Source organism: Glycine soja, chromosome 19 (genome assembly GCF_004193775.1).
Source record: "Glycine soja cultivar W05 chromosome 19, ASM419377v2, whole genome shotgun sequence".
Classification (NCBI taxonomy): Eukaryota; Viridiplantae; Streptophyta; class Magnoliopsida; order Fabales; family Fabaceae; genus Glycine; species Glycine soja.
Window position 1 is genome coordinate 4314924 of NC_041020.1, and position 26200 is coordinate 4341123.

Genomic DNA, 26200 nt, shown 5'->3' on the forward strand with positions numbered 1-26200 from the left:
TAGGTGTTGTTCTTGTTCTTCACAAAAAATCCTGCCCTATTGGTTTCTTGTTTATGAAAAGAAATAACGATCACAAATGTCACATTTTTTATAGATACTAATAACACATTATTTACCATGACTAAAATCATATGATAATTAGATGACAACTTTTGCCAACTTTCAATAAGAAAACTGTCAAAGATTATCTTACACACTTTGAAATTGTTAAGAACTAGAAAAAGTATTTTTGAAGGTTAAACACTAAAGTATACGCGGTCGGTGGAGAAAAATCTGAGACAAGCACACATTTAGCGTGGGCAGAAAAAAAAAATCTGATTGTAACTTTTTGCCTCCTATTGTACATTATCGATAACAATGTTGGAAAAGAATACACCTATATCCGATTTAATCATCGAAAAGAATGAAACTAATTTTCTAATACGAAAAATTCCATATCTATGTATGCAACGATTATTTCCTAGATGAACAATCAGTTAACATAACTGTCTGCTTAAAGTTCAAAACCTTTTAAGCAGCAAATCTGATTATGTCCAGCAGCAAATCTAGGGCTCAATTGCCATTGTGATTTATGAGCATATTCTTTCCAAATTTGAAAAAGACTGCCAGTGTACAGATCAATTGCCTCCTCCATCTTTTGCACACAAGCGCTCTGAGTGGAGCATTGAAAAAATTTCAAAACGAGTTAAAATATTTTCATATAGAATAGAAAAGGTACTATAATACAAGATTAAAAAGTGTCAAACTCGTTTAACAGACAAAATCATGACACAAACCAAATAACAAGTCTACGGTATCTTAAATAAAAAAGAAAACAAAATAAATTATCTTCAAAAAGGACAAAAACTATACATTTATTTTTTGCATAATTCTCCCTTGAGTGTCCATAAATTTAAATAAATAACGGTCCAAGGTTTGACTAAAATAACACTAATCACTAGGAAAAATTCAATTCACAAAGGTTTCGGATTCTTAAAATTGTGGCTTAAGAAAACGACCATCCCTTGTGAAAACTTCAGATGATATTTCAGTCATACTTAATTTCAGTGAGTCAACTGCCTGCAGCCTAGAGTGCACCATAAAAAAGTAGGAGATAGTCTAAAAGTAAAAATTCTTATTTGGCATGCAGATAACATTAAGATGTAAATGCATCGTAGACAGTGTATAACATACATAACAATATCATATAAGCAGTGCCACAAGATTTACCAGCAGAATTGACTACTTAGCATCCATAATTCAGAACTATGATGGTGGCAATATAAAATCAATAAATAACTAAAACAAGGATTATTAGAGTTAACAAAAAATTACATAGTTATTTCAATATTTAAATACACCAAACCAGTATAAACAAACAGGATTATCAACACAATGAAATCAGAGAGCAAGTTCTTACTCAGATATTCATAAGCCAATATCATTGAAGTACCCCATGCTGACGTGCTGAAAAGTCTTGGACCTAATCCTCTATATACACCTTTCCAACCATCCTCAGCGATCAAATCTTTAACAACTTGTTTTACAGGGATTTTCTTTTCAAGTCCCAGCACCTGTACAGCAAGCCATTGAGTCAGGAAAATTTATTAGGCAGTGGCAAATTAAATGAATATGAATGAGATTCAGCATGGAAAATGCAATCACAATATGATATAATAATCATAAAATGATATTCCAATTCTTCCCCTTTGCATTGTCATCTTTCTAAAAAATGAGAACTTCAACAATCACCAAAACTTACTGGAGTAATACATATATTACTATCTTTGCATCCATAATATCAAAGGCTAGTTAAAAATCATATATGGCATTTATTAGGCAACACTATTTCAAAAATTTTAATAAATTCAAATTTTGTAAATCTGAATAAACTGGTTTATAAAAAAGACACTAAATATTTTGAAAAAAGTTAAAATCACCGAAAAAGTTGCATTTGTCAAAAATTCATACTAATACACAACTTTTTTAATTTTTATGTAAAATATTATAATCCACTAAATAAGGAAAGTAATCGTAATAGATAATCTAAAATATTCTAAGATGCAATTAAGATATTTTTGGATATTTCCATATTTTCTAACCCAGATGATAGAGTCCAATTAAGTCAAAATGAGTAAATTTTAAACTTGATTTATGGAGAAAAGCTATAGAGTCAAAGGGATTTTGGTTAAGAAGAAAGCAAACTATATGGAACACAAATTTAAGATGCAACAGTATTTTGGAGGTGACAATCAAGTATCAACCACACTAAAAGTTGAATGGTTTAGTCATTTAGGTATCTTGGGTCCATCTTATGAAGTACCAGGGTGACTGATGGCAGATGTCAAGCATATAATTAAAGCTAGATAGATGAAAAGAATAGCACAAGCAATTTTTATGTTTCTTGTGAATTTATCAAATAGAAGAATTAGCATCCACACTACACTGATGACCAAAGAATACAAACTCGTGCAATAGAAAAAAACGTGTGTTCAACAAGGTTATGAATACCTGTAATCGTGTCTTGATAGTATCCAATGGGTTTGTAATGCAGGATGCAGTAGCACCAGCAATGATCCCTCCAGTAGCCTGAGCAAAAATAATCTTTGGTAGACTAGGAGTATATTCCTCACTGTTATCTCCCAAGAATCTGCCAAAGCAATCAGTGAAAATGATACTTAATACCAGATAGTACGACAAAAAAATGCAGAAATAAAATATTAGTATGATGTACTGAAAGTTGACATAATCTAGGATAACAACAAACGTAAAGGATCTTTATCAGATGTTTTGCAGTTTTACCATGTCCTTGGAATACAACAAATATACACATCTTTAACTTAAAATGAGCTAATTTTGAAATCAGTACATTTATTATAATGAACATTTACATAGATGATAAAACAGAACCTAACTAATTGATAGATTGCAAAAATTTACAAGTTCTTTCAATACACTCATATTACTAATAGCATAGTACCCTAATGGTGTTGGTTAAACATCAGAAAGGAAAATATGTCAAGTTAAACATACAATTTTCTATGGATATTCAGTTTTTCTAACCATTTGATAAAGTATAATATAAAGGAAAAGGTAATGCAACAATAAACCAGCTTTAAGACTGCAGAACAAGCATCATCATGTCTCACCTCCATAAGTAGCGTTGACTTGAACCATAGCTTGCCCACCATACAACATTAGATGGTACATAAGTCATGACAGATAGACCAAATCCTCTATATAATCCCCTGATGCCATCAGACCTTAACACCTTACGAGCAACATCCAAACCCCCACTATATTGGGCATGGCCTGATAATCCTTGCACCATCAACTTTTGGCTAACCTAATATCATTCAATGTAAAGGTAGTTAGAGTTGGCATATAAGATGAAATTATATGAAAATTTAGATAAGAAAGGAGAAAATCGCCATACTAATTAAATTGAATGATAATGGAAACTAAGAATAACAAGATATTAAATTGATACACAGTACTATAATGTGATACATACAACATACAAAGTGTCATACTAATATTAGGTTCCAAATCCTACCTACCTAAGTAGATAAAGAAAAATATGGAAACCACCTCTAAGAAATCATTTATCTATTAAGGATTCTAAGAAATTTTTATAACATATAATAATGATATTAAGAAATATTTTCCAGATGTTCTATTAAGGATTCATTTATCTATATTTCAATAAAACAAAAAATGTTTTATCAAAAGTAAGAAAAAAAAAACATGATAAAATATTTTTTCTCATTCATCTGAACATGTCATTAACACCCTTCCGAAAAGAAGCAATATATGTATGGACAAAATAAATTGAAAGCATATAAATTGTTACTTGCTAGTAATTAAATCAGGTGTCATGCTCCAATAAAAAAAACAGAATACAATGTAAGTCAGCAGATAAAGCACAATACTACAAAACCTTTCTTTCAATCCTTAAAACATTTCTGATACATGAAGTTTATGGAACTAAACAAGTTGGAGTTTGACTAAAACATAAGTGTACAAAATAGTGTTTAATTTTATTTTTTTAGTATAGAAATAGTGATTAAACATAAAAGAATATAACTAATACAACTTACAAAACCATATGCAAAAATAAGTACAAAAACACTTTTAGAGCTAAAATAAAATTGAATTGCAACAGACATCTAAAAGAACATCAGTGTATATATTCCAAGTTTCAAGTTAAAAACAAACTTAAAAGATTGTTGGCCAGCTTGCACTGTCTAACTATAACAAACTTAAAAGATTGTTGGCCAGCTTGCACTGTCTAACTATAACTAACTTAACAGATGTACGAATGTACCACAATAAGTACAAGTATCATATACAGCCATCAGTAAGTCCAAAAGAAGATAATTTTAAATGAAAAAAAAAAAGAAGATAATTTTAAATTTGAGTATAAAACTACAGACACATGTGCTCAGCAGCTCAGGTTAGGCCAATTAGATTTTCATACCACATCAATTGGAACAAATAGAGTTTGTGACAAAAATGATGATGCCATGCCTGCAATTCCATTTGCTATGGCAGCCTGAGTAGTTTCAGATAGTCTAAACGGCTCCACCACCCTGAAGGAAGCCACCTTGGTTGTCTCTAAGGCAGTGAGGAATATGATTCTGGTAGGAATCGCTCCAATGATAACTGTACCAAACCCTTTATACAAACCAGGGATGCCATCCGTTTTAAGTAAACCTTTCACAACAGAAAACGCACTTCTCTCCAAAGTATCCTTTGAGGCAACCTGCAGCCTAGTTTTCACAACAGAAACCGGGTAGAGTGCCGCTGTAACACCCGTGAAGAGTCCTGCTCCCACAACAAAGAACTTCTTTTTATCTAGCCTACAAAAATAAGTGGAACTCACTAAATATATAGAACTTCAAGACACCAAGTTCATCATCCATAAAACACATTCCTAACAAATAAATCCAATATATCTAGAATAAACCACCATTTTCATCCTTAAACTATTACCCTCTTTCCTAAGAAGTCCCTAAACTAATAAAATTATTTAAGTAACAGTGTAATAGCCCTGAAGTATTGAACATTCATTACATTATTCCCTCAGTTAATATATTTCAGTAAAACTCAAGGACCAATTTAAAGGATTTTTTAAATATTTGAAGGACTACTTAACATGATTTTTAATACTTTCAGAACTACTTAAGCAGTTTTTTTTTCTTTCTTTTCTAGGGACCACTTAGGAAAGAGAGTAATAATTCAGGTATGAAATTAATGGTTTACTTTACTTACTATAACTTCAATCTCCGCGAAGACCCAGTTTCCACAAATGAAAGATTCATTGAACATATCGTAATATACAAGAAAAGAAAAAAGGTTCTTGAGTAGGAAAATGAGAGCAACGATCCAATACAAGCAGCGCAACACAACGAAGAATCTAGAATCTTGAATCTTGGTAGTTCAAATACGTCTTCGAATCGAGCAAGCATCAACACTTAACACTACATTTCAAGCTCGCAAGCATTACCTCTCAAACAGTTATTAACACATTTTCATGTATATCACTTCGAATTCGAGTTCGTTTCATTCAGGATATATACACAGAATCTTTAAATCTTTAAGCAATAGTTTTTAGTCCACACTCAATATGAACGCGAACGAAGTTGGATTACGCAAACGAAAAGCTAAATCAGAAACGAAGATAAGATGGAGGAGGAAGTGAAGAAACCTGTCCCAGTTAATCTCGGAGGAGGCCATTGCATGGATCGCTTGGAGCTAGCTGCGGACTTCGAATATCGAAGAGAAAGCGAAGCGAAGAAAGAACGAAACTGAGAAGAAAGAACTAGACGAAATGAAACTCAAGAAATGAAAGCAAAGAACCTTCTGTATTTAAATATGAAAAAATTACATATAATATATTGAATGCTTGTATTTTGTTTTTCGCTAAAATGTAATTTTCTTTTTCTTATTTTTTTTAATGTGTAATTTTAGTTTTTATTTTTTTAATTGAAATATTTTGTTTTTTATTTTTAAAATATATGTGATTTTAATTCTTTTTAATTAAAATATTTTATCTTTTACTTTTAAAAAATATGTGATTTTAGTCTTTTTTATTAATTTTTTACTTGACTATGCACTTTTTTAAATTTTTTTTTATAAAGAATTTAAATTTTTTAAATTTTAAAACAGAATTTTAAATAATTAAAAATGTGAAATTTTAATTTCCTTCTGAAACGTAAGAAATTAAAATTCTTCTTCTATAGACTTTAATCTCCCTTGAACCAACAGTTCCCCCATCCCCTTCAAACCCCACACCCTCCATTGTCGTCGTTTCACGCGACTCCACGTGTCCTCTCCCACCTCCCTCACCCTTCCCCCAACAGTGATAACTGTTTGGGATAAAATAATGAAGGAATTGTTAATTTTTCTCTTTCATTTCTTTCGTTTTGTGTGAAGAATTAAAATTTTAACATCATTTAAGTTTTTATACAGAAAGTGTTAAAAGTTTGTGAATTTATCGTGCTTGGAAAATGATCGCGTGCTAAGCGCGAGAATATCGTCATACTCGTCAAACGTGGCAATCATGCTTAGCGCGAAGGATGCGTGAAAACCAAGTTGAGTTGCACTTGTAAAAGAAGGAGAAAGAAGAAGGAAAAAACACACAAAAAAATTCAAGAGAATACAATTCATTATCGAAGACAAAGGTCAAAAGTAGGAGAAGCAATCATTATGAGCCACTCATTCCCTCCATTCCCTTTCTTAATTACCCCCTTTCTAAATATTACTCTCTTGCAATTGTAAAACTCCTCATGTGACAATTAGAGGCTAAAAACTCTTTTTGTTGGGAGCTTAGCAGCCAATTGTGTAATTTCTCTTCCTATCAATCTATGAATATTACTTTGTCATTATCCTTTTTTGTGCTTAATTTTATTGTTTGTGGCTTGATCATCCATTTGCATGGTAAGTTTTAGGGATATCTTTGAGAATTGTTATTCTCTAATAGAACTGGGAAAGGATATCTAAGGGTGTGTTTGGTTTGCATTTTCATTTTTTGTTTTCATTTCATGTTTTCATTTTCTGAAAACTGTTTTCATTTTCAAAATATTAGAATTCTGAAAATATGTTTGGTTTGACTTCTTGTTTTCTGTTTTCATAAAATAAAAATACTGAAAATTTATGATATATTGACTTCTTGTCTTTTTGTATTTTTAAATTTGCTTAAAATTACATTCATTGTCACTGCAATTTCATTTTACCCGAAATGAGGTTTCTGTTCTCAACTGAAAACACTAAAAACGAGAATTTATTGTTTTCATTTTCTAGTTGTTTTCTGTTTTCATTTTCACTGAAAATGTTTTTAGAAATCCAACCAAACACATTTTCATCACCGTTTTCTGTTTTTAGTGAAAATGAAAACAGAAAACAACCAAACCAAACACCCCCTAAATAATTCATCACGAGGGATAGATTGATTTTATTTAACTTGTTATACATCTCCATTCTTAATGCAATTTAATTATTTTATCTCTTAAAGGGATTTAGGAGAGAAAATAAATAAATTAGATTCTTTCACTTGAGAGATCATGATTAGAGTATATGAGTAAATGCGAGTGAAAATTAGAATAAACATAAATAGACAAAAATCATTAACATTATATCAAGAGTAGCTCTGGTAGGCTAAGCCCCCAACATTCTCATCTTCTGAATTAACTTCTGTAATAATATTGGTTTCTCTCATCTTTTTTGTTTTAATTAATTAATTCTTTTTTATGTTTTTTTTTCTATCTTGTTTAATTTAAATTAATTTCCCGCCGATCTATTTTACTGTTCTTTTCACGACCTTTTAAACCAAATTATTTATTGCTTGAAAATTATATATTCACCTACCTAAGTACAAACAAAGTCTTTGTAGACTCGACACTCGGACTTTCGTTTTACTTTACTACTTGGGACAATTTGGTGTACTTGTCAATTAAATCAACAGTGAGACCATATTCTTTGTCGGTGGGGCCAGTACCGCGACCTCGCAGCGAACCTCCTCCCCGATTTCACCCTCTTTTGGCTCCCCCTGACCCTTGTTGCGGTATCACGCGCCATGTACATGTGCTACAGGTTCACCAACCTTCGTGTGACCATGATCTCAGACCTGACGGGGCAGGACCACAAGGACTTCAGCTACAATGTGATCAAGGATGTACAGGTCATGTCGAGCTTCATTGGAGAGTGGGGTGACGTTGTCATAACGCTCAAGGATGGCACCAAGGTCGATCTCAGGAGTGTCCCCAAGTTCAGAGAGATTGCCAAGTACTGCCTCACCATGACTCAAAACTCCCTCGTCTTGAATGAAACTGGACCCAAAGGCTTTTAGGTCCAAACACAAAATTTTGAAAATGAAGAAATTTAATTTCTTTATCCAAAAATAGAATTTTAAAAAATGAAAGAATCTCAATTGAAGCATTTGAAATTCTTAGAATTTTAAATTTTCTTATCCAACCATACTCTAAGGGAATTAAAATCACAAATTTGAGAAAATAAAGGAACAAAAATGACATTTTAGGAAGGTATGGAGTGTCCCTTCCCCCTAATATACATAAGAAATATATGTTTTTTTCTTCTTTTAACATAACCTTATATATAGATCTATGTTTATGTAAATTTTTGGATAAATATTACTTTTGGTCTTTTATGTTTTAATGTTTTGGTACATTCACAAAAAAAGAAAGAAAGGAGCAAATAAAACTTTTGAAAACATAAAATACTAAAATAAAACTTTTAAAACATAATATACCAAAGAAAACAAAACACTAAAACATAATGGATCAAAAGTGACATTAAGTCTTTCTTTTAGGAGCCACAGTCAACTGTGATTACAAGAGTTTCTGTCCTTTTCTAAATTATTCTCATCGTGTTGGAGAGCCCAGAGGATGAAAAAAACCCTAATATTAGAGCAGAAGATCATGCAAGCGAAGATGAAAGGAAGACCACAACAAGAGATTGAATCAAATGTAACAAAGGGAGTGAAAAGGGGGAAGAAGTTTAATGAAAGGGAGGAGGGTGTCTTGTAGCCGTGAGAGGAGTGTATTCTTGTGTGGGGAGTGTGCAACGATGTGAGGGTAACAATAAGGTTTGGAAGAAAAAGGTCATTTAAGTAATTGACTTTTAAAAAGGGAAAAGGGAGTGTGTACTTAGAAAAAAATGGGAGTGAATATAGCAAATTCTTATAAAAAAAACTAAATCAATTATTTTTAAGTGAGTTGTTGTTAGTCCCCAACAGTTTTGCTAGTCACCCCCACCAACATTTTTAGTTTCCAAAAATACCCTTCCCCACTTTGTATAGCAGCAACATACTTTCGCTACACTTGGGTGCAAAAAATATTGTGCAATAGAAGTTGTACATTACACAATGGAATTGTACTTTTGTTGTGTAAGTTTTAATTCCAAAAACATTGCACAATGGAATCATGATTCTGTTGTGCAAGTGGGGGTGCGAAAAAATGAACAATGGAAATATGATTCTGTTGTAGTTGTACATTTTTTTCCGCCCCTATAGTGCAATAGAAGTATGATTATGTTACATAGTTATTATGTTGTACCATTTTTTTTCTAAAACGGAAATATGCTTTTGTTGCATATTGTATAGTGGAATCATAATTTTGTTTCATTGTTTGATAGAGACAAACTTAAGTAGTAAAACAAATTTAATAGTTTTGCATAGTTGTTGCATTATAACATCCCTCATGACTCTTGGTTAAGTCCCCCTAAGAGTCACATATGTCATCTGAATTATGAATGGATAACATCTTCAATGTACATGAATGGACTTCGAGGGAATGGATCCATAGATACTGATTAATCTAGCAAGCTCACATGCATAGGGTAGACCGTCAGTAACTATAAGTGTTCAACCACAAATAGAATTGTTAGTACCTACGTTGTCAAACCGTTTCAACACATAGAAAATTGTGTCTCATGCTTCTCTTGATACAAAGTCTCAAATGTTCCTATATATTGGGGTATTAAACCTTTGCTCAACCCCATTTATATTTTTTTCAAATGAATCCTTAATCATCGTATGTTGCAATATAAGCATGTTATTCATTGCATTCCAACAATTACACAAATCTCTCATGCTATCACGAAGCAACATCTTCAATCTCGCATGTGTTCCTTCAACCCTATTATGCAACAAATTGTAATGCCAAAAAAGACTTAAATGTTAAAAATAACCAATAATGTCAAACTAATTAAACAATTCATCGAATTTGTGTACCTATTTGTTGTTGTGTTTCCAAGATGTATAACCCGATTGGCCCATGCTTGTACAAACTTCTCCTTAAAAGGAGTCAACCATGTATTATGGACATAACCAACAAATACTATAAAACATGCGCACAAGTTAGCAAACCTTTTCAAGCATTCATTATATGATTCTTCATTTAAAGATTGCAACAATAGTTCCCTAGCATTCATGACATTTTTCCACTCTTCAGCCTTACCCACGTGCCTTTTCATTTTGCCGTGACATTCTTTGTAATGTGGAATAAATATAACGAGTTGGTTGAAAAAGGAAACATAATCTCCAATGCATTCATTAAAGCAAGATCCCTACCAGTGATAATAACTTGAGGCAACATGTTAGTCGTCATTTACGACTAACTTTTGTATTGAAAAGTTTTATGAAATTTATGTCTTTTCCCCAATTTATGGTTCTTTTTGTAGGTTTGTACATATTTTTATGTTTAGTTTAATTTTTGCTTAGTAGATACTCCCTTTATTCTGAATTAATGTGGTTCAACTTCAGTTTCAGGTGAAAAGATGAAGAATAAAAAGGTTGAAGCAATTGGTGTCTTGCTAAGCAAGGCATATGCGCTTAGCGAGTAACATCCGCTAAGCGGGACACTCAGCTCGCTTAGCAAGTTGGGAGAATCTGGAAGAGAATATGCAAAGCATGCACGCACTCAGCGTGCCATCAGCTCGCCCAGCGAGTCATCTATCTCTTCTAGTGCTCAATGTGCCTGGCTCGCTAAGCCAAAATTCACTAACTCTCGCTTAGCGCAAAAATGGCGCTAAGCGAGCCTTCAAGGACAAAAAGCCCTTAAAAGCTAAAGTTGGCGAAAAAAGAAGAGAGCTTTTAGGAAGAAAGCAATAGAGATATACATAAGAGACGCAGAAGAGGAAAACAGGGCAAGGAAGCACCAAAAACCTCAGCTTTCAAGAGGATTCTAGGTTTTAGAGTGATTTCTAGGTTCCTAGAGGTGGAGGAGACATCCCCACCATTGTGTAATCTGAATTTTGCTTCCAAAACCCCCTATTGTAGCTTAAAGGTGATAACTTGTCATGGAAGGCTAAAACTCTTGTTGGGAATTTCTGCTGAGCCTTGATGTAAAATTCTTTACTATCTATTTAAAATTGTTTTTATGTGTTCATTGCTTCTATCTGCATTTAATTCTTACATGCTTGTGGACTGATCACCCATGTGTGTGTAAAGTTAGGATTTTTAGCATTGGAAAGTGTTTTAAATCCTTAGAACTTGATAGGGCAGACTAGAGAACTGTATGTCTGGACACAGAGTGCAGGGATTTAGTTTCCAATATGATGTAATCTTAATGCAATTCATTTAGGCTAAGTTCGACGAGGGATCCGAGAACGAGGTTTAAATAGAATTAGCTCATTCATGCGAGGAATCGTGGTTTGGGGTAGTTGCCCTCAGCATAGAACACAGAAACAACCTTAAATAGAGAAAAATACCTAATTACATCAAGTTACTCAGTAGAAGGACCCAACATTTTAATCATCTGTTTATCTCTCACATTTAGGTAGTTAATTTTGTAGTTAACTTTAGGGTTATAGAAAATATCTTTGCTTATTTCTATTTCCTGGTTTTATACAAATGTCTACTTATTGAATGAACGCTTTTTTGAATGAAACAAACTCTCTGTGATTCGATACCCGGTTCTTACCGTTTTATATTACTTGTGACTCAGTACACTTGCTGATAAATTTCGCAGTAGTGCAGACTGTCAAGGGAACACAACACATTATCTTTTACAAACAATCATTTCACCTCACTTAAAGGCCATTCAAAATCATTTGTTCTATTAGAACTTAAATTAGCAAAGGTAACAGAGAAAGTCATGTTTGTTGAAGTGATACCAACAATTTTCAATAGCAGAATACGATATTTGTTTCTCTTGTAAATTGTATCACAAATCAACAGTGTTGGAAATGAATTCACGAGTTTGATAGAATCTGGATGTGTCATAATATATCTCTTACAACATCTTCATTGTCTAGTTGTTTGAACTAGTAAACTATTCATCACATTGTATTTCTGTTCTTGGAACCCTTTGGTCGCAATGATATATTTCTTATGTTCATTGTATATGATTTTGATGGTGTTGATATTTTTCTGATTTTGATCTTTGATTATCAACAAAATTTGATCAGGCTTCACCATGTTTTTGGTCAATTGGTTAACCATAGTTTTTTTTCACTGCTTAAACTAACATCATATACACAACTAAGCAATGTTTTCATCAATTTATGGTTATGAAAACCAAAAAGTACAATAAGCTTCCACTCTATGGTTCTTACAAACCTCCCATTTAATTTAAAAGTGTACACACATTTTTTGCTTCCAGTGGTCTTGCACACTAACTTGTCTTAGTATTGTTTGTACTTTTTTCTCCCATTTTCGCAACCCAATACAACATATGCTTTTCTTACTTCTTACTTTTGAATCACAATCACAAACCCATGATCCTTTACCACACGTCGAGTCCAATTTAATAAATCACCGCACTCTTGAAAATCCTAAAAGAATAAAAAAAAATTATTCAGTAGCAAAACAAAGGCTTCACAAAACACAAACATATAAAAGTCATGAAATATGCATCATTAGTCATGAAATAACTGGAAAAAGTCAGGATAGTTAGGATGTGAATGCATATCAATGTCATCACCACCCAGATTTTCATCATTATCATTAGCCTCTACTTCATATGCTTGGTCGGGTTGGTAAAAGAAACCTTGGCTTCCATCATCCATATTTTCCCATTCAGTTGACATTGTAACGTCATCAAATGTAATAGTATTCCAATCAATTGACATACAAAATTAAGAAAAAATTGGTCTTTAAAAAAATTGCTGCAAAATTTTCAACACAATGGAATCAATGAAATCTTGATTCCATTATGTTGCATAAATTACAACATAACAAAATCTTGATTCCATTTTGAGGCAATTTTCCAACACAACGGAATCACAATTTTGTTAAAATATCAAGTAAAAAAGTAAAATACTTGATATAGAGACAAGTTTGGATTGTTTGAATATAGAGACAATTTTCCAACACAACAGAATCATGATTTCGTTAAAGATTTTTTGGGTACAAATTTTGGTAAAGTTATGAATTTGATATAGAGACAAGTTTGGATTGTTTGAATATATTCTTCATAGGTATTGGTCAAGGATCATATTTGATGAAGAATTGGTGATGGTAGCTCCATAAATGTTTGGACCCAACCTTGGATGCGAGCATCAACAAGCCCATATATCACTTCATCTACCCCCCTCAGCCTTAAGGATCTCAAAGTCAGTTCTCTCACCAACCACCAACAACGATGTTGGTGTCAAGATGTGCTACAACAAATTTTCAATGACAATGACCAAATAAATGTTTTTGCCCTGCCCTTGATGAACAATGAAGTCCATGATAAAATCATATGGAGATTAAATGCAAATAATGAGTACAACGTCAAATCAGCTTACCACCATCTCTTGGAAATAATAGTCCAAAATGACCACTTAAAGGTAGTTGGAAATTCAAACCTCGTCTGGAAATTACAAGTTCCACCCAAGGTAAAGTATTTCTTATGGTGTGTTCTTAGAAACTGTCTTCCTATTCATGTTAGGCTCCAAACTAAGGGAGTCATGTGCCATTCTACTTGTTACTATTATGACAATTTCGAGAATGATTTCACATTTTCTTCGGTTGTGGAAATGCCCAAAACACATGGGAAGCTACTGGCTTTGGAGTTTAATTGAGCCAGAATTCTACCAAGTTGATTTCACAAGCAAGCTAATCTTCAAGCTCTTGGAAACCAACAATTCCAATCTCCAATCAATAATTGTTATGGTTTTGTGGTGTATTTGGAGAAGATGGAACAAAAGCTATGGAATGAGGTAGACACTACTCCAAACATCTCAATCTCTCTCGCTGTGCAATTCCTCCTCAAATGGAGCCACAATTGAAAGACCTCTCAACCACCGAGAGCAATTCAAACATTTGATGCACACTCGTGATGGACAAAACCGCAAAAGGAGTACCTAAAGCTCAATGTAGATGCGACACTCTTCACCAATGAGAACAAGTCTGGTATTGGTCTATTTGTATGCAATGAGGAAGGAACATTTTTTAAAGCAAAAACAATGCAAGATTCAGGAAGACCAGAAGCAAAGAAAGCGGAAGCATGAGCCTTGCTCAATGCTATAAAATAGACACAAGAGTTAAACATCTCAAAGGTTATTTTTGAGATTGACTATAAGACATTGGTTGGTAATTTGCAAATAAATCAATATGGTTCTTCTGAATATCACATGATACTTATTAAATGTAGAACAAGGATGATAGTTATTTCAAATTCAATGTTGAGTTATGCTAGGAGATAAGCAAACTAAGTAGCTCATTCCCTTACAAGAACTTCTCAATTTAATGCTCGTATTCATGAGTATGATTGTATTCCAAATTATATCTTGTCTTTGATTCATAATAAAATAAAATAATCTTGCTTCTCTTTAAAAAAAAAATCATTCTTTTATTATAAAAAATGTGAAATTACTTGACACATAGAAGCTAAAGGTTAATATCTTAACTATAATTACTCATCTTGAATTAAAAATTATATCTAACCAAAAAATTAAATGAAGTTACAGAACAATAACAAATGAGACAAAATTTTCAAAAATAAAATAAAAAATATCAAGTAAAATATAAATAAACTAAACATAAAAAAACTTAATGTACTTGAAGATTTAATAGACATAGATACTTTAATTCTTATATCCTATCAAAATTTTGACATAATTTTTCCTATTTTTCAATTTTCTTCACCCAGTAGTAACAAATCCCAGACTCAGCCATTGCTGATAAGCTCATCAAGGGGCCCCTGTTGAGGGAGCACCACTATGCAGCTATTGTTAATTAACCGTATTAAAACCATGTTGAATATGGATTGGCAAGTGCAGATTGCCCATGTGTTTCTGGAAATTAACTAATGTTGTGACTGATTGTTTGGCAGCCAAGGGTCATGCCATCCCTATAGAATTGCACATTTTGGAATTTCCTCCAGTAGAACTATACGGTTTGGGCTTAACTCATTTCAGCTTTATTTTGTTTTGAAAATAGCATTTTAAATTTGATTAAATGAATGAGTAAGTCAGAAAATGATTTTTCCTGATGATTGAATTAAATGAATAGCAAATTAAAAATATCTTATTTTACAAACAATGTATTAACCAATCCCCTACTCTCTGCTTAGTGGGAATTTAGGTAGTATGTATGAGAAGTTATGTTAATAGGTTGATCTTCATTATCACCATGGTAAAAAAAATGTATGTGTTATAAACCGTAAGCATACATACATTTGTATTCAAATATTTTCAAAATGCTCGAGTTAAGTTTTTCTTTTTTTTTTAAAAAAAAATACTTGTTTAGATAAAAAAAATCAGAAAAATCTAAGATTTGATTTTTGAACTAAAATAATACACAGATAAGGAAAAGAAATACCTTTAATGATATGAGGCTATGTCTAGGTCTTATAGAATTCACCTTGATTTAGACATAAAAAAAAAATGACGTTGATTTAGGTCTTGGAGAATTGATCTTCGCTATTTTTTCTCTCTTTTATAACCATAATTCTTACCTAAGAATATGTCCAATCTTGAAAACTTGCTTAAAGCACATGAATTATGAATGTTTGCGATTGGCTGCAACGTTCACCAGAATATAATTAAGTTTCTAAATCTTTTTAGACTTCCGTCAACAACATCCGTTCAGCCAACTCTATGAAAAACTTTCATCATTAACACTAAGTACTCTATGGTGAATTTTTTTATCTACATAATAACTCGTTCTCAATTAAAAATTCTTTAAAGAGATTTTAGTAGGTTTCAGGACTCACTTAATTTGAAATATTCTTAACGCATACTAAATTTAAAGACTGTTTATATATACATATTAAATTGGGCGATGAAATATATGTAGAAAAATAAAAATAGGGAGATATATATGAAATGCAAATATATACATTAGGTCAATGCATATGGTCATATGGGTGTGAGTTAAGACGTGGGAGTACGTGGATTACTCATGGTCATGTACTCATGTACGTGACGTAACATGAGACTCATGAAAGAGAGTGTGCGAGGTAATGACCTTCACTTGAGGATGATGATCGAATTAATCCTGTAAAGTATAAGGTTGGTTATATTATATACAAGGTTAGTTACTTTAGATAATTTTTTAAGTATTCATAATAGGAAAAAATAAAAAAAAATTAAATAAATTTAAATTTTTATAAGTTAAAATTAATTAATTAATTTTATTTTTTATAGAAAATATTTTATTTAAATTTTTAAAATTTATATGTATAAATTGATTTTAATTGATAAAAAAGTCTGATTCATTTAATTTTATTTTCTTTTTATATAAGTATTTATACAAAAGTTTATTTAAATAAAGCAACAAAAATTGATTTATATGTACTTTCAGTATAAAATTCTTTTACGGACATTTAATAAAATTTACTGTACCATATTAATGAATAAGATGGTATAAAAAAAAGTAGATTTTTATCGAACTTATAAGAGAAAAAAATATCTAAAATTTATTTGGAGTGTAAAATAATTTTATATTATAATTTAATTATAAATTATTATTTGTATGATTATTTTTAAAATAATTTTATAAAATTAATAAATTTACCATTCATTATGATTTATGATTAGAAGAGAATGTAAGATTATTTTATATTATAAACATATAATATTTTTTCTTCTAAAAAATATAAATTTTTTTGTGTTCATTCCTTATGTAATAAGTAATGTCTAAACGTGCAACTAAAGTTAAAAGTTTAGATCGAAAGTGATGCGCACTTGGATTATATATAAGCTCTCCCTGAGCTTCCACCTCTTCATAGAGTCTGGTCCCAATTGCTAACTTGTTTGAACAAGACTCAAGTCAAGAGTTTGACGCAAGTAATCAGCGTCTGTAAAGCCATTTTTTTCAAACGCACTTTTCGCAATTTATTTTGAATGTAATTAACTTAGCTGTCTGTCCACGTCCCATTCCACCGTATGCCTAATGCCTGCGTTTGCTTCCGTGTATCTTAAGAAGGAAGATTTTGGAAGATAAAGAAAATTATATGTTTTATGTAAATAATATTTTTTTAATATAACAGATTTTACAATGAAAATAAATTATTATTATTATTTAAAATTTTAATATATATATATATATTCACTTGATGTAAATTGTAATCCTATTGGATTAAAAAGATATTCACAATATTCTAAGTTTTCAACAATTTATAGTTTATATATAAGGTTAGAAATTGGAATAGGAGGCTCAGCACCCTATTTTTTGGCATGGTTACCAAGATTTAAGTTTTGAAATTCCAAAAGTATTTTTCAGTTTTCTACAGTAATTTTTAAATTATTTATAATACACTCTTACTATAAAATATTTTTATGTTATTATCTACATATAAAGACCATTGAATGTTTTAATATACATATTTTTATACTTATTTTATCTTTATAACTATATTCATGATTATTATTTTATCCCTATAATAACTATTATTTTCAAAAATCGCTCACTAATTTCAGTTAATTTTCTTTTATTTAAAAAAAGCAATTAAGCATAATTATCTATTTCTCCATTTATATTAAAAATGATAAAAATGATCGATCAGATTTTTTAATATATTATAAATTAATCACATATAAAGTTAGTAAATAGTTCGTATTAATAATTAATAATATGATAAATAAGTTAAGTATTTATAAAATACAAGTATATACCTATAAATCATAAAATTATTTAAACAAACAAAAAGTGCAAAGTGGGCTGAAATTTCTAGAAGTTGCATTCCTTTGCTCTTAAACAGTGGGATTTCAAAGCCCACGATATGTCAATACACACAACACTTGCCAACTGGACACAATAAAACAGTCATCAGCTTCGGCCGCGTAATTTTTTTCCACACACAGACTCTGTCTCTCTCTTCTCTGTTCTTTCTCTTTTTGTTCACTTTCACTCTCTTCTCTCTCATACACACAAACACAACAACATCAACAATTCCGAACACCCCAAACATTCCCTTTGTTCCTAAGAAAAATGTTTTTCCGTTTCAGCTCCCCCTTCGCGATCCGATCCTTCCTCAAATCCCCTCCATGCATTCTGCTTTTCGTTCTCTTCTCTTTCACAGGTTCCTGCATTCATGCGTGCCTTTTTCTCGTTAAAGTTTTCGAATTTTTGTTTGTTCTATGTTTTCCTTTGATGGGGTGTCGTTTTTTTTTTTTACTTTGTTGGGCGCGGAATTGTTCGCGTTGTTTTTGGTTTGTGTTTTTTTCCTTTTTGCATGGCGTGGACATCACGGCGTGTTGAATTGGAACGAGTGTTTGAGATTGATGGCACGCTTTGTTGCGTGATGCATGGTGATGGGTTTTTGTTTTCTAAAATTTTGAAAATGGGTTAATGGCGTTTTTAGTTTCTGAAAAATGGGTTTAGTTTCTGATTTTTAAAACCATAAATTTTCGTCTCTGTATTTGTGAAATGCCAAATTTTTGTCCCTAAAATCGTACGTTTTTGTTGCTTTGGGACTAAAGTTTTATGGTTTTAAAAGTGGTGGCTAAACCCAAGATGGCGCATTTTTCATGAACTAAAACCACTGTTAGTTCTTTTGAAAATTTTGATCTTTTCGTGTTGTTGGTGGCTTTTCGTGTTGTTGATGATGCCAGTGATTTTAGTGGGGCGTTTGGATTCCTTTGTTTTTTCTTGCTTGCTTATCTAATTTTTGGTACCATGGAATGAAATTGATATTCTGATTATCTGTCTTGATATATAAAATTCTGGGTAAAAATTGATATGACATTGAATTTGCATGGTATCAAGTGAGTTTTTTTATCATGGTGATTGAATATGTAACAGTGAAGTAGTACGATTTCGTGAACTAGTTATTGACTTGTAGAAATTTTTGCTTGTTTGCTTTCTTTGTTCATTGCTTTAGCAAGTCCAGAAATTTGTGTATCTCTCATAATTTCTATCGTACTTTTCATATGTATCACCACTTACTTTGTTGTTTAATAATGCCCAGTATGTTATAAGAAGCCTTAGGGGTTCATTGATTACTTTGCCAAACCCCTCTCCCCTTCATATATTAATTTTAATTTAATTTTGAGTTTTTCTGTTTATCTTTCAGAAGCTTATGATCCACTTGATCCATATGGAAATATCACAATCAAATGGGATATCATAAGTTGGACCCCTGATGGTTATGTTGTAAGTACTTTCTTTTACAGTTTCACCTATTAATATCTGAAGCAAATCATCTGATTTACAATTAAACATGATGGTCGTAAATGTTTTTGGCTCTTTTTTCTCTCTACTAGTTAGGCACAACTTTTGTGATGGATCTGCATGTTCACACCAGTTGCATCTCATATGTTCTATATCTATTCTTGCTTGGATAATATAACTTGCTTAAAGGTTTGAAATACAAAATCATTTTGTTCCTAGAGAAATGAAAGCAGTAAGTTCTCAGACACATTCTTTATTATAAAGAGAAATTCATGTGAGTTGAGACCCCTTAAAATTGTGTGGGTCCCACTTTCTATTTAATGGGATACAGTGCCACATGAATTTCATTCAATTCAATAGTAAAGAAAGTGTAGTTACTTGTTAGTATTGTTCTTATTCCAATCAGGAATATGACAGGGTTTGAATTTCAAATTACACTTCACTTGGAGCCATTTTTTATACAATATTCAAATCTGTGCTTAGCATTTAGTACTTCATATGTAAGTTGTAAAATTATTGAATAAACTCAAGTATATAGATGAGTGTATTTATATTAGTGACTAGAGCCATTTAAAATAAATTGAGTTTATTTTTGTTCAATCATTAGTTATTTCGATGCCTAAGAAATAATTGAATGGGCAGGCTGTTGTTACAATGAACAACTTTCAACAATATCGCCATATCTCGGAGCCTGGGTGGTCGCTTGGATGGACATGGGCGAAGAAGGAGGTAATATGGAGCATGGTGGGAGGGCAGACCACTGAACAAGGGGATTGTTCAAAATATAAAGGAAACATCCCACATTGCTGTAAAAAGAACCCTGTAGTTGTCGATTTACTTCCCGGAACACCTTACAACCAACAAATTGCAAACTGCTGCAAAGGCGGTGTACTCAGCTCGTGGGCACAGGATCAATCCAAGGCGGTTTCAGCATTTCAAGTCAGTGTGGGTAGTGCTGGTACCACTAACAAAACTGTCAAACTGCCAAAAGACTTCACACTGAAAGCGCCAGGACCCGGTTACACATGTGGGCCGGCAACAATTGTGAAACCAACTCTATTTATACAACCAGACAAAAGGAGAGTGACACAAGCACTCAGTAAGTTAATGAAATTTTATGTTCATTTCCACACTTGTCAGTATAATTATCTACTTGTAGTTTTTGTTAGTGCTAAAATCTGGTATTCTGGTAATGTTTTAAATCTGGTCTATGATCCTACTCCATAAGTACTTCTAAGAGAAGAAAATAAGAAAGTAAAATGAATTGCATTTCTCTTACAAGCTAAAATCAACTTACGCACTTAACTTTTATAAAAACTCTCTTATCTATCTTCTCCTAAAGTTGAGGTGCATAAATTGATTTTAACTTATGGGAAAACCTCAATTAATGTTGCCTTTTTGCTTCCTTTTCCTATAAGTACTTATGGAGAAGTTTATCCGAAAAGGGTCCAAGTTAACAGTTGTTCTGAGTTTTTAGTTCCTACTAGCAAGATCCATCAACTTAGTTTGACCCATTGCTCTGATTTATGGCAGTGACATGGAATGTAACATGCACATATTCACAATTTCTTGCTCAGAGAACACCCAGTTGCTGCGTCTCGCTTTCATCTTTCTATAACGATACTGTTGTACCCTGCACTACATGTGCATGTGGCTGCCAGGGCAACTCATCTCAATTAGGGGAATGTGTAGAGTAGGTTTTTAATACTCAGGACACTGATTTTTTCCTAAACAGAAAGAAATGTTATATACTTACATTTGTCCTTTTTTTTGTGTCATTACAGTCCGGACTCGTCACCACATTTGCAATCAGTTGTTTCCAACCCTGGACCTGGAAAGAGTAGTATTACACCTTTGGTTCGATGTACTCGTCATATGTGCCCAATCCGAGTTCACTGGCATGTTAAGCTTAACTACAAGGAGTACTGGCGTGTCAAGGTCACTGTTACTAATTTCAATTACGGGATGAATTATTCTAATTGGAATTTGGTTGTTCAACATCCAAATTTCGACAATCTGACCCAACTTTTCAGTTTCAACTACAAATCAATTACTCCCTACGGATCAATAAGTAAGTGTGGCCTTTCAAGGACTTGCAATGTTAGAGATATAAAATGCTGATGGTTATTTAACTTAGTTGAATATAGTGTGTGACAACCACTCCAAGATTATGAAGGGGTTGTCGAATTTTTCGAGTAATAAATTTATTTATTACTGTCCCTAGGTAACAAATTAAGAGTCCAACTTCTTGAGAGTGAGATTACCTTCTATTGTAATCTCTTCTTTAAGATGTCTGGCTTCACTGGTGACTAACACTTCATTTGCAATTTTTTTGTTCCCAAATTTCTATTGTATGTACTTGCAAACTCTTTTGAATTGTTATATATATCTTTATAATTTTATATTTTTTTCAAAAAAAATTACCTGAATTAATTATGTATACATCCCTTGTAATTTTAAACAATTTTCTTTTAATTTATATTTTAAAATTTTTACCTACCTTTGCAATACAAAATACTTGTTAATGACATTCTAAACTTCCTTGTCATAAACTGTATGAGCAACATATTCTTATTTTCACCATAAATAACATGTATTTTTGTAGAGGCGCCAAAATGATTATTGATCTAAGTTACTTTTAACAGATGATACAGCAATGCTTTGGGGAGTTAAGTTCTACAATGATTTTCTCATGCAAGCTGGCCCTCTTGGTAATGTACAATCAGAACTACTATTCAGAAAGGATAAATCAACTTTCACTTTTGACAAGGGTTGGGCCTTCCCTCGGAGAGTCTATTTCAATGGCGACGTTTGTGTGATGCCGCCACCCGATTCTTATCCATGGTTACCTAATGCTGGTTCCAAGCAAGAGGTTTCCCTGCTTGCTTTGGTGATGTCCTCTTTGGTAGCCTTGGTATTATATGCATATGCTTAAAGTTTCTAATAATGCCACACTCATCAAAAGTCTTCAGTGTGACAAGTTTTGACTCAATTTTGGGACACCAATTTGGAATTTGAACCAAGCCAGGGTAGGATATCCAGTGACAATTCAAGAGTAGCTCAGTTCTCCTATGATTTTGTTTTTCTAATTTTCAGCATACGAGGAAATTGAATTTGCTAATATATTGTTATTTCTGTCTGTTATAAAATGTAATAATGTATTTATTGGTTTTAGATCCATAGTTACAGACATGGTGTTGTAAGTATAAGAAATATATAAAGGTACACAATGATGTAATTCATAAAAGCATGACTGTATTAGACATGAGAATCGTTTATTGATTTATTCTTTCCAGCCACCTAATTACATTATGAGCGTTTATAATCTGACATGTTAGGTAAAATATTTATATTTAGTCTCATGTTGAGAATCAAGAGATTGATTCTGAATCTGAAATTGATTGAGTTAAAATACCATAAAAGTCAGTTTTTGAGTTGGATCTAATGTTAAATATTGGGTTTTATTATTTTGAATAAAAACATTTAAATATTAATCTCTTTTCTTTAAAATCATTTTTAATCAAAATTAATTGTGTAAATGCTTATTCAAATACATAGTAAATGTTGTCCAAATAAATAGAATAAAAGATATATGAATTATTCATTATGGCATTGGAGTAATAGCATCATCAATCTATGATTCAGACAAAATCACTGTTGAGATTTACATATTAGCATCCCCTTTGGTGCTCACATGTCAGATAAAACACAGCCATGAGATTTGGCTTAGTGTTTCCAAAGAATTTGAGTATTCATGCCTATTGTCACGTTACCATTAAGAAGGTATACATGGTTTCAAAAATTTCACAAAATTCTGACACAATATGCACCAATTCACCAAACTGCAAGCAAGAAGAACAATAACAACATGAACGCAGGGAAGTTAAGTAGGCTTGCAGGAGCAGAGTTAGGGAGAAAAGGGTAGGTGTCAGGTGGTGGCAGCATGCATTCATCACCATTAAAGTAAACCTTGCGAGGAAATGCCCAACCCTGCTTGAATGTGAATGCATCCTTGTCCTTCTGAAGAAGCAACTCTGATTGAACATTCCCAGTTGGTCCAGCTTCCATTAGAAGATCATTGAAGTACTTCATGCCATAGAACATGCCAGTATCATCTGCATGCACAATAACAACATGCTTTAATAGTCATTCTTAAAAGTTGTTGAATTAATTAGCATTGAAACCGGTGCACTGCACGAATTTTGAAAAGAAAAAAAAAACAGTAAAATAATGAATAACAAATTGAGTAATTTAATAAAATAAATGAAAAAATTCAAAAAACTGTCCAGCCGACATGTGGCGATGGCCAGACAGTTTTAATAATATTATTGATAATAGAAGCTTGAGAAGATTTATTTGGTGGCACTCACTTATGGATCCATAGGGAAGAAGTGGCTTGTAATTGAAACTGAAAACTTGTGTGAGATTGTTGAGATTTGGATGCTGAACAGCAAGAGACCAAAGGGAGTGATTCATTCTGTAATTGAAGTTTGTTATGGCAACCTTGACTCGCCAATAGTCCTTATAGTTAGTCTTCACATGCCAGTGGACCCTGATTGGACACATGTGATGAGTGCACTGCAGCAATGGTTCATTGTCTTTCTTTGGAGTGTGAACCCCCACCATGCTGAGAATTTTGGAGTTTCCCCTGCATACCATACCAACAGTGATTAAAGTTAATGGAATTTCTCTCTTAGATTATAGAACAATTTATATTAACACTCTCTGAGATTTTTTGAGATTGTACATGACCCTCTTGCTATTTTAATGTTTCCATCAAATCCCTTATAGGAGTACATAAGGTAATGTATTTCTTGGATAAAAAAGGGTGTCACTATAATATTTTTCAAACAATTAAGAAAGGTTAGTATAAGGGTAAAAAAGGAAGGAAAATTAGGAAAAATTTGACGAAATCTCAGAGAACGTCAATGTAATTTACTCTAGAATATATGTTAAGGTCATCAATTTGCTATATATCAGACTTACTTGACACAATGCTTCTTGTTCTGGCAGCCACATGCACAAGAGGGACAAGGGGTAATGGTTTCATTGTAAAAGGATGACAAAGATACACAACAACTTGGGTTCTTTCTTGCCAGAAACTGTGAGTATGTGCAGGTAACATTCCATGTCACTGCATAAGAGAAAAAAAAAACGAGACTTTAAGATTTGTTGAAGATGAAGTTAATGAGCAAAAATTGAAAATTTTCAAGTTAGAAAACTTACTTAGTGCTTGAGTCTTGCGGCGCTTGTCAGGCGTAAGAAAATTGGTGGAAGGAACAATCTTTGCAGGGCCACAAGTGTAGCCTGGTCCTGGAGCAAAGAGAGTGAAGTTCTTGGGAAGTTTAACTGTCTTGTTTGAGGTACCAGCTTGGCCTACACTCACTTGGAAGGAAGAGATAGCTTGTGAAGGATCTTGGCCCCATGCTGCCACTACTCCACCCTTGCAGCAGTTTGAGAATTGCTGGTTGTAAGGTACACCAGGGAGAAGGTCCACAACTGTGGGAATTTTCTTGCAGCAATGAGGTATGTTGCCTTTGAACTTAGAGCAATCTCCTTGTTCTGTGGTTTGAGCTCCTATCATGGACCAAATGACTTCTTTCTTTGCCCATGTCCATCCCAAGGTCCATCCAGGATTCATGATGTGCCGAAACATTTGGAAGTTGTGCATTGTTACCACAGCCTGATGGAAAATACAAATAGCACAAGTCAGTTGATTTCATACATGGCTGCAGGATTTGATTTGATATCTAATAGTTACATATTTTGGTAGTTTTTTTTGTTTAATATTTGATTTAGTTTCATTCATGCATTTTACTGTTGTGCAATAAATTTCAATGCTAGCTAACAATATTGTGACATTCTATTTGATCTTTCTTGGCATCAATGACAACCATGTCTAGCTATTTGTTGGAATTTTGTGTGACTTAGTCTTAGTGCGTGTTTAGATTCAAGCTGACTCTTTCAGAACCACTTTGAAATGTCAGATAATGTGATTTTAGGTAAATGTTCACATGTTTAGTTTTACATTGAAGAATTGATTTTGAGTTGAAATAACTTTAAGTAACTTTTGCATTGAATAAAAAAATTCATCTTAATTTTCCTACTAACTTGCTTTTAGAATAAAAACATCCAAACATAAGTCACATAATTTCAAAATCAATTTTTGCATATGGACACCTAAACACACACTTAAAAAAAAGAAACAAGTAGAAATGCACTTTGTGCTTACCACATAGCCATCTGGTGTCCAAGACATTACATCCCATTTGATTGTTACGTTTCCGTTTGGATCCAAAGGATCATAAGCAACTATGATACAAAATAAATCAAAAAATTAGCAGAATGTGCATAATGCAAGTGTAAGTGAAATTTAAACAAAATCAGCAGGTAGTGAAGCTTTGTATATCACCTGCACAAGAGAATAACACAAGAACACAAAGAGCTGAGACGACAAGCCTCATTGTCTGAATATGTGTTTGATGTTACCAACTGCTACAATTGGCTCCAAGACACCTTCAGTGACAAAAGTTTTTAAGATCTAGAGTTGTTAAGTAGCAAAATGCTATATGGCATTGATAAATGTATAATAATATTATAGAAGATCCTTCCAGGGAATTCTCTAGGGGTTCTAGTTATGTCTCACCTAATGGTTGT

General features: G+C 32.5%; 3 protein-coding genes and 1 pseudogene across 4 annotated transcripts; 2 read left to right on the forward strand and 2 right to left on the reverse strand.

Moving 5' to 3' along the window:
• Positions 1-298: 298 nt before the first annotated feature.
• LOC114399510 (solute carrier family 25 member 44-like) lies at positions 299-5822 on the reverse strand. Of its 2 annotated transcripts, none has more exons than XM_028361708.1 (6): positions 5690-5822; positions 4460-4806; positions 3129-3325; positions 2491-2629; positions 1400-1553; positions 299-652 (listed from the first exon to the last, which is right to left on the reverse strand). In XM_028361708.1, exons 1-6 carry the CDS (start codon positions 5721-5723, stop codon positions 618-620), a joined length of 906 nt encoding a protein of 301 aa, XP_028217509.1. In that variant the 5' UTR covers positions 5724-5822; the 3' UTR covers positions 299-617. The 2 variants fall into 2 exon arrangements, with proteins under 2 accessions (XP_028217509.1, XP_028217508.1); XM_028361707.1 differs by having other exon boundaries at positions 4460-4841.
• Positions 5823-7222: 1400 nt separating this feature from the next.
• On the forward strand, positions 7223-8329 carry LOC114398491 (annotated as a pseudogene).
• A 9878-nt stretch (positions 8330-18207) lies between these two features.
• LOC114399175 (protein COBRA-like) lies at positions 18208-22847 on the forward strand. Its single transcript, XM_028361304.1, has 6 exons — positions 18208-18452; positions 19446-19525; positions 20186-20642; positions 21077-21236; positions 21328-21614; positions 22189-22847. The coding sequence occupies exons 1-6, from the start codon at positions 18362-18364 to the stop codon at positions 22476-22478; spliced, it is 1365 nt and encodes a 454-aa protein (XP_028217105.1). The 5' UTR covers positions 18208-18361; the 3' UTR covers positions 22479-22847.
• Positions 22848-23120: 273 nt separating this feature from the next.
• Positions 23121-26200, reverse strand: LOC114398452 (COBRA-like protein 4). Its single transcript, XM_028360648.1, has 6 exons — positions 25956-26200; positions 25776-25855; positions 24770-25226; positions 24530-24677; positions 23914-24191; positions 23121-23658 (listed from the first exon to the last, which is right to left on the reverse strand). The coding sequence occupies exons 1-6, from the start codon at positions 26005-26007 to the stop codon at positions 23378-23380; spliced, it is 1296 nt and encodes a 431-aa protein (XP_028216449.1). The 5' UTR covers positions 26008-26200; the 3' UTR covers positions 23121-23377.

Excerpts from the sequence above, each read along its gene's own strand:
- LOC114399175 (XM_028361304.1), top strand. The coding sequence starts at position 18,362 with ATGTTTTTCCGTTTCAGCTCCCCCTTCGCGATCCGATCCTTCCTCAAA. Across the intron at positions 19,526-20,185 it reads GGACCCCTGATGGTTATGTT|GCTGTTGTTACAATGAACAA; the intron begins GTAAGTACTTTC and ends TTGAATGGGCAG. Across the intron at positions 21,237-21,327 it reads CAATTAGGGGAATGTGTAGA|TCCGGACTCGTCACCACATT; the intron begins GTAGGTTTTTAA and ends GTGTCATTACAG.
- LOC114399510 (XM_028361707.1), bottom strand. The coding sequence starts at position 5,718 with ATGGCCTCCTCCGAGATTAACTGGGACAG. Across the intron at positions 2,630-3,128 it reads AGTCAACGCTACTTATGGAG|ATTCTTGGGAGATAACAGTG; the intron begins GTGAGACATGAT and ends TTGCTTTGGCAG. Across the intron at positions 653-1,399 it reads ATTGGCTTATGAATATCTGA|AGCGCTTGTGTGCAAAAGAT; the intron begins GTAAGAACTTGC and ends TGCTCCACTCAG.
- LOC114398452 (XM_028360648.1), bottom strand. The coding sequence starts at position 26,007 with ATGAGGCTTGTCGTCTCAGCTCTTTGTGTTCTTGTGTTATTCTCTTGT. Across the intron at positions 25,227-25,775 it reads GGACACCAGATGGCTATGTG|GCTGTGGTAACAATGCACAA; the intron begins GTAAGCACAAAG and ends ATTTTCCATCAG. Across the intron at positions 24,192-24,529 it reads AACAAGAAGCATTGTGTCAA|GGGAAACTCCAAAATTCTCA; the intron begins GTAAGTCTGATA and ends TATGGTATGCAG.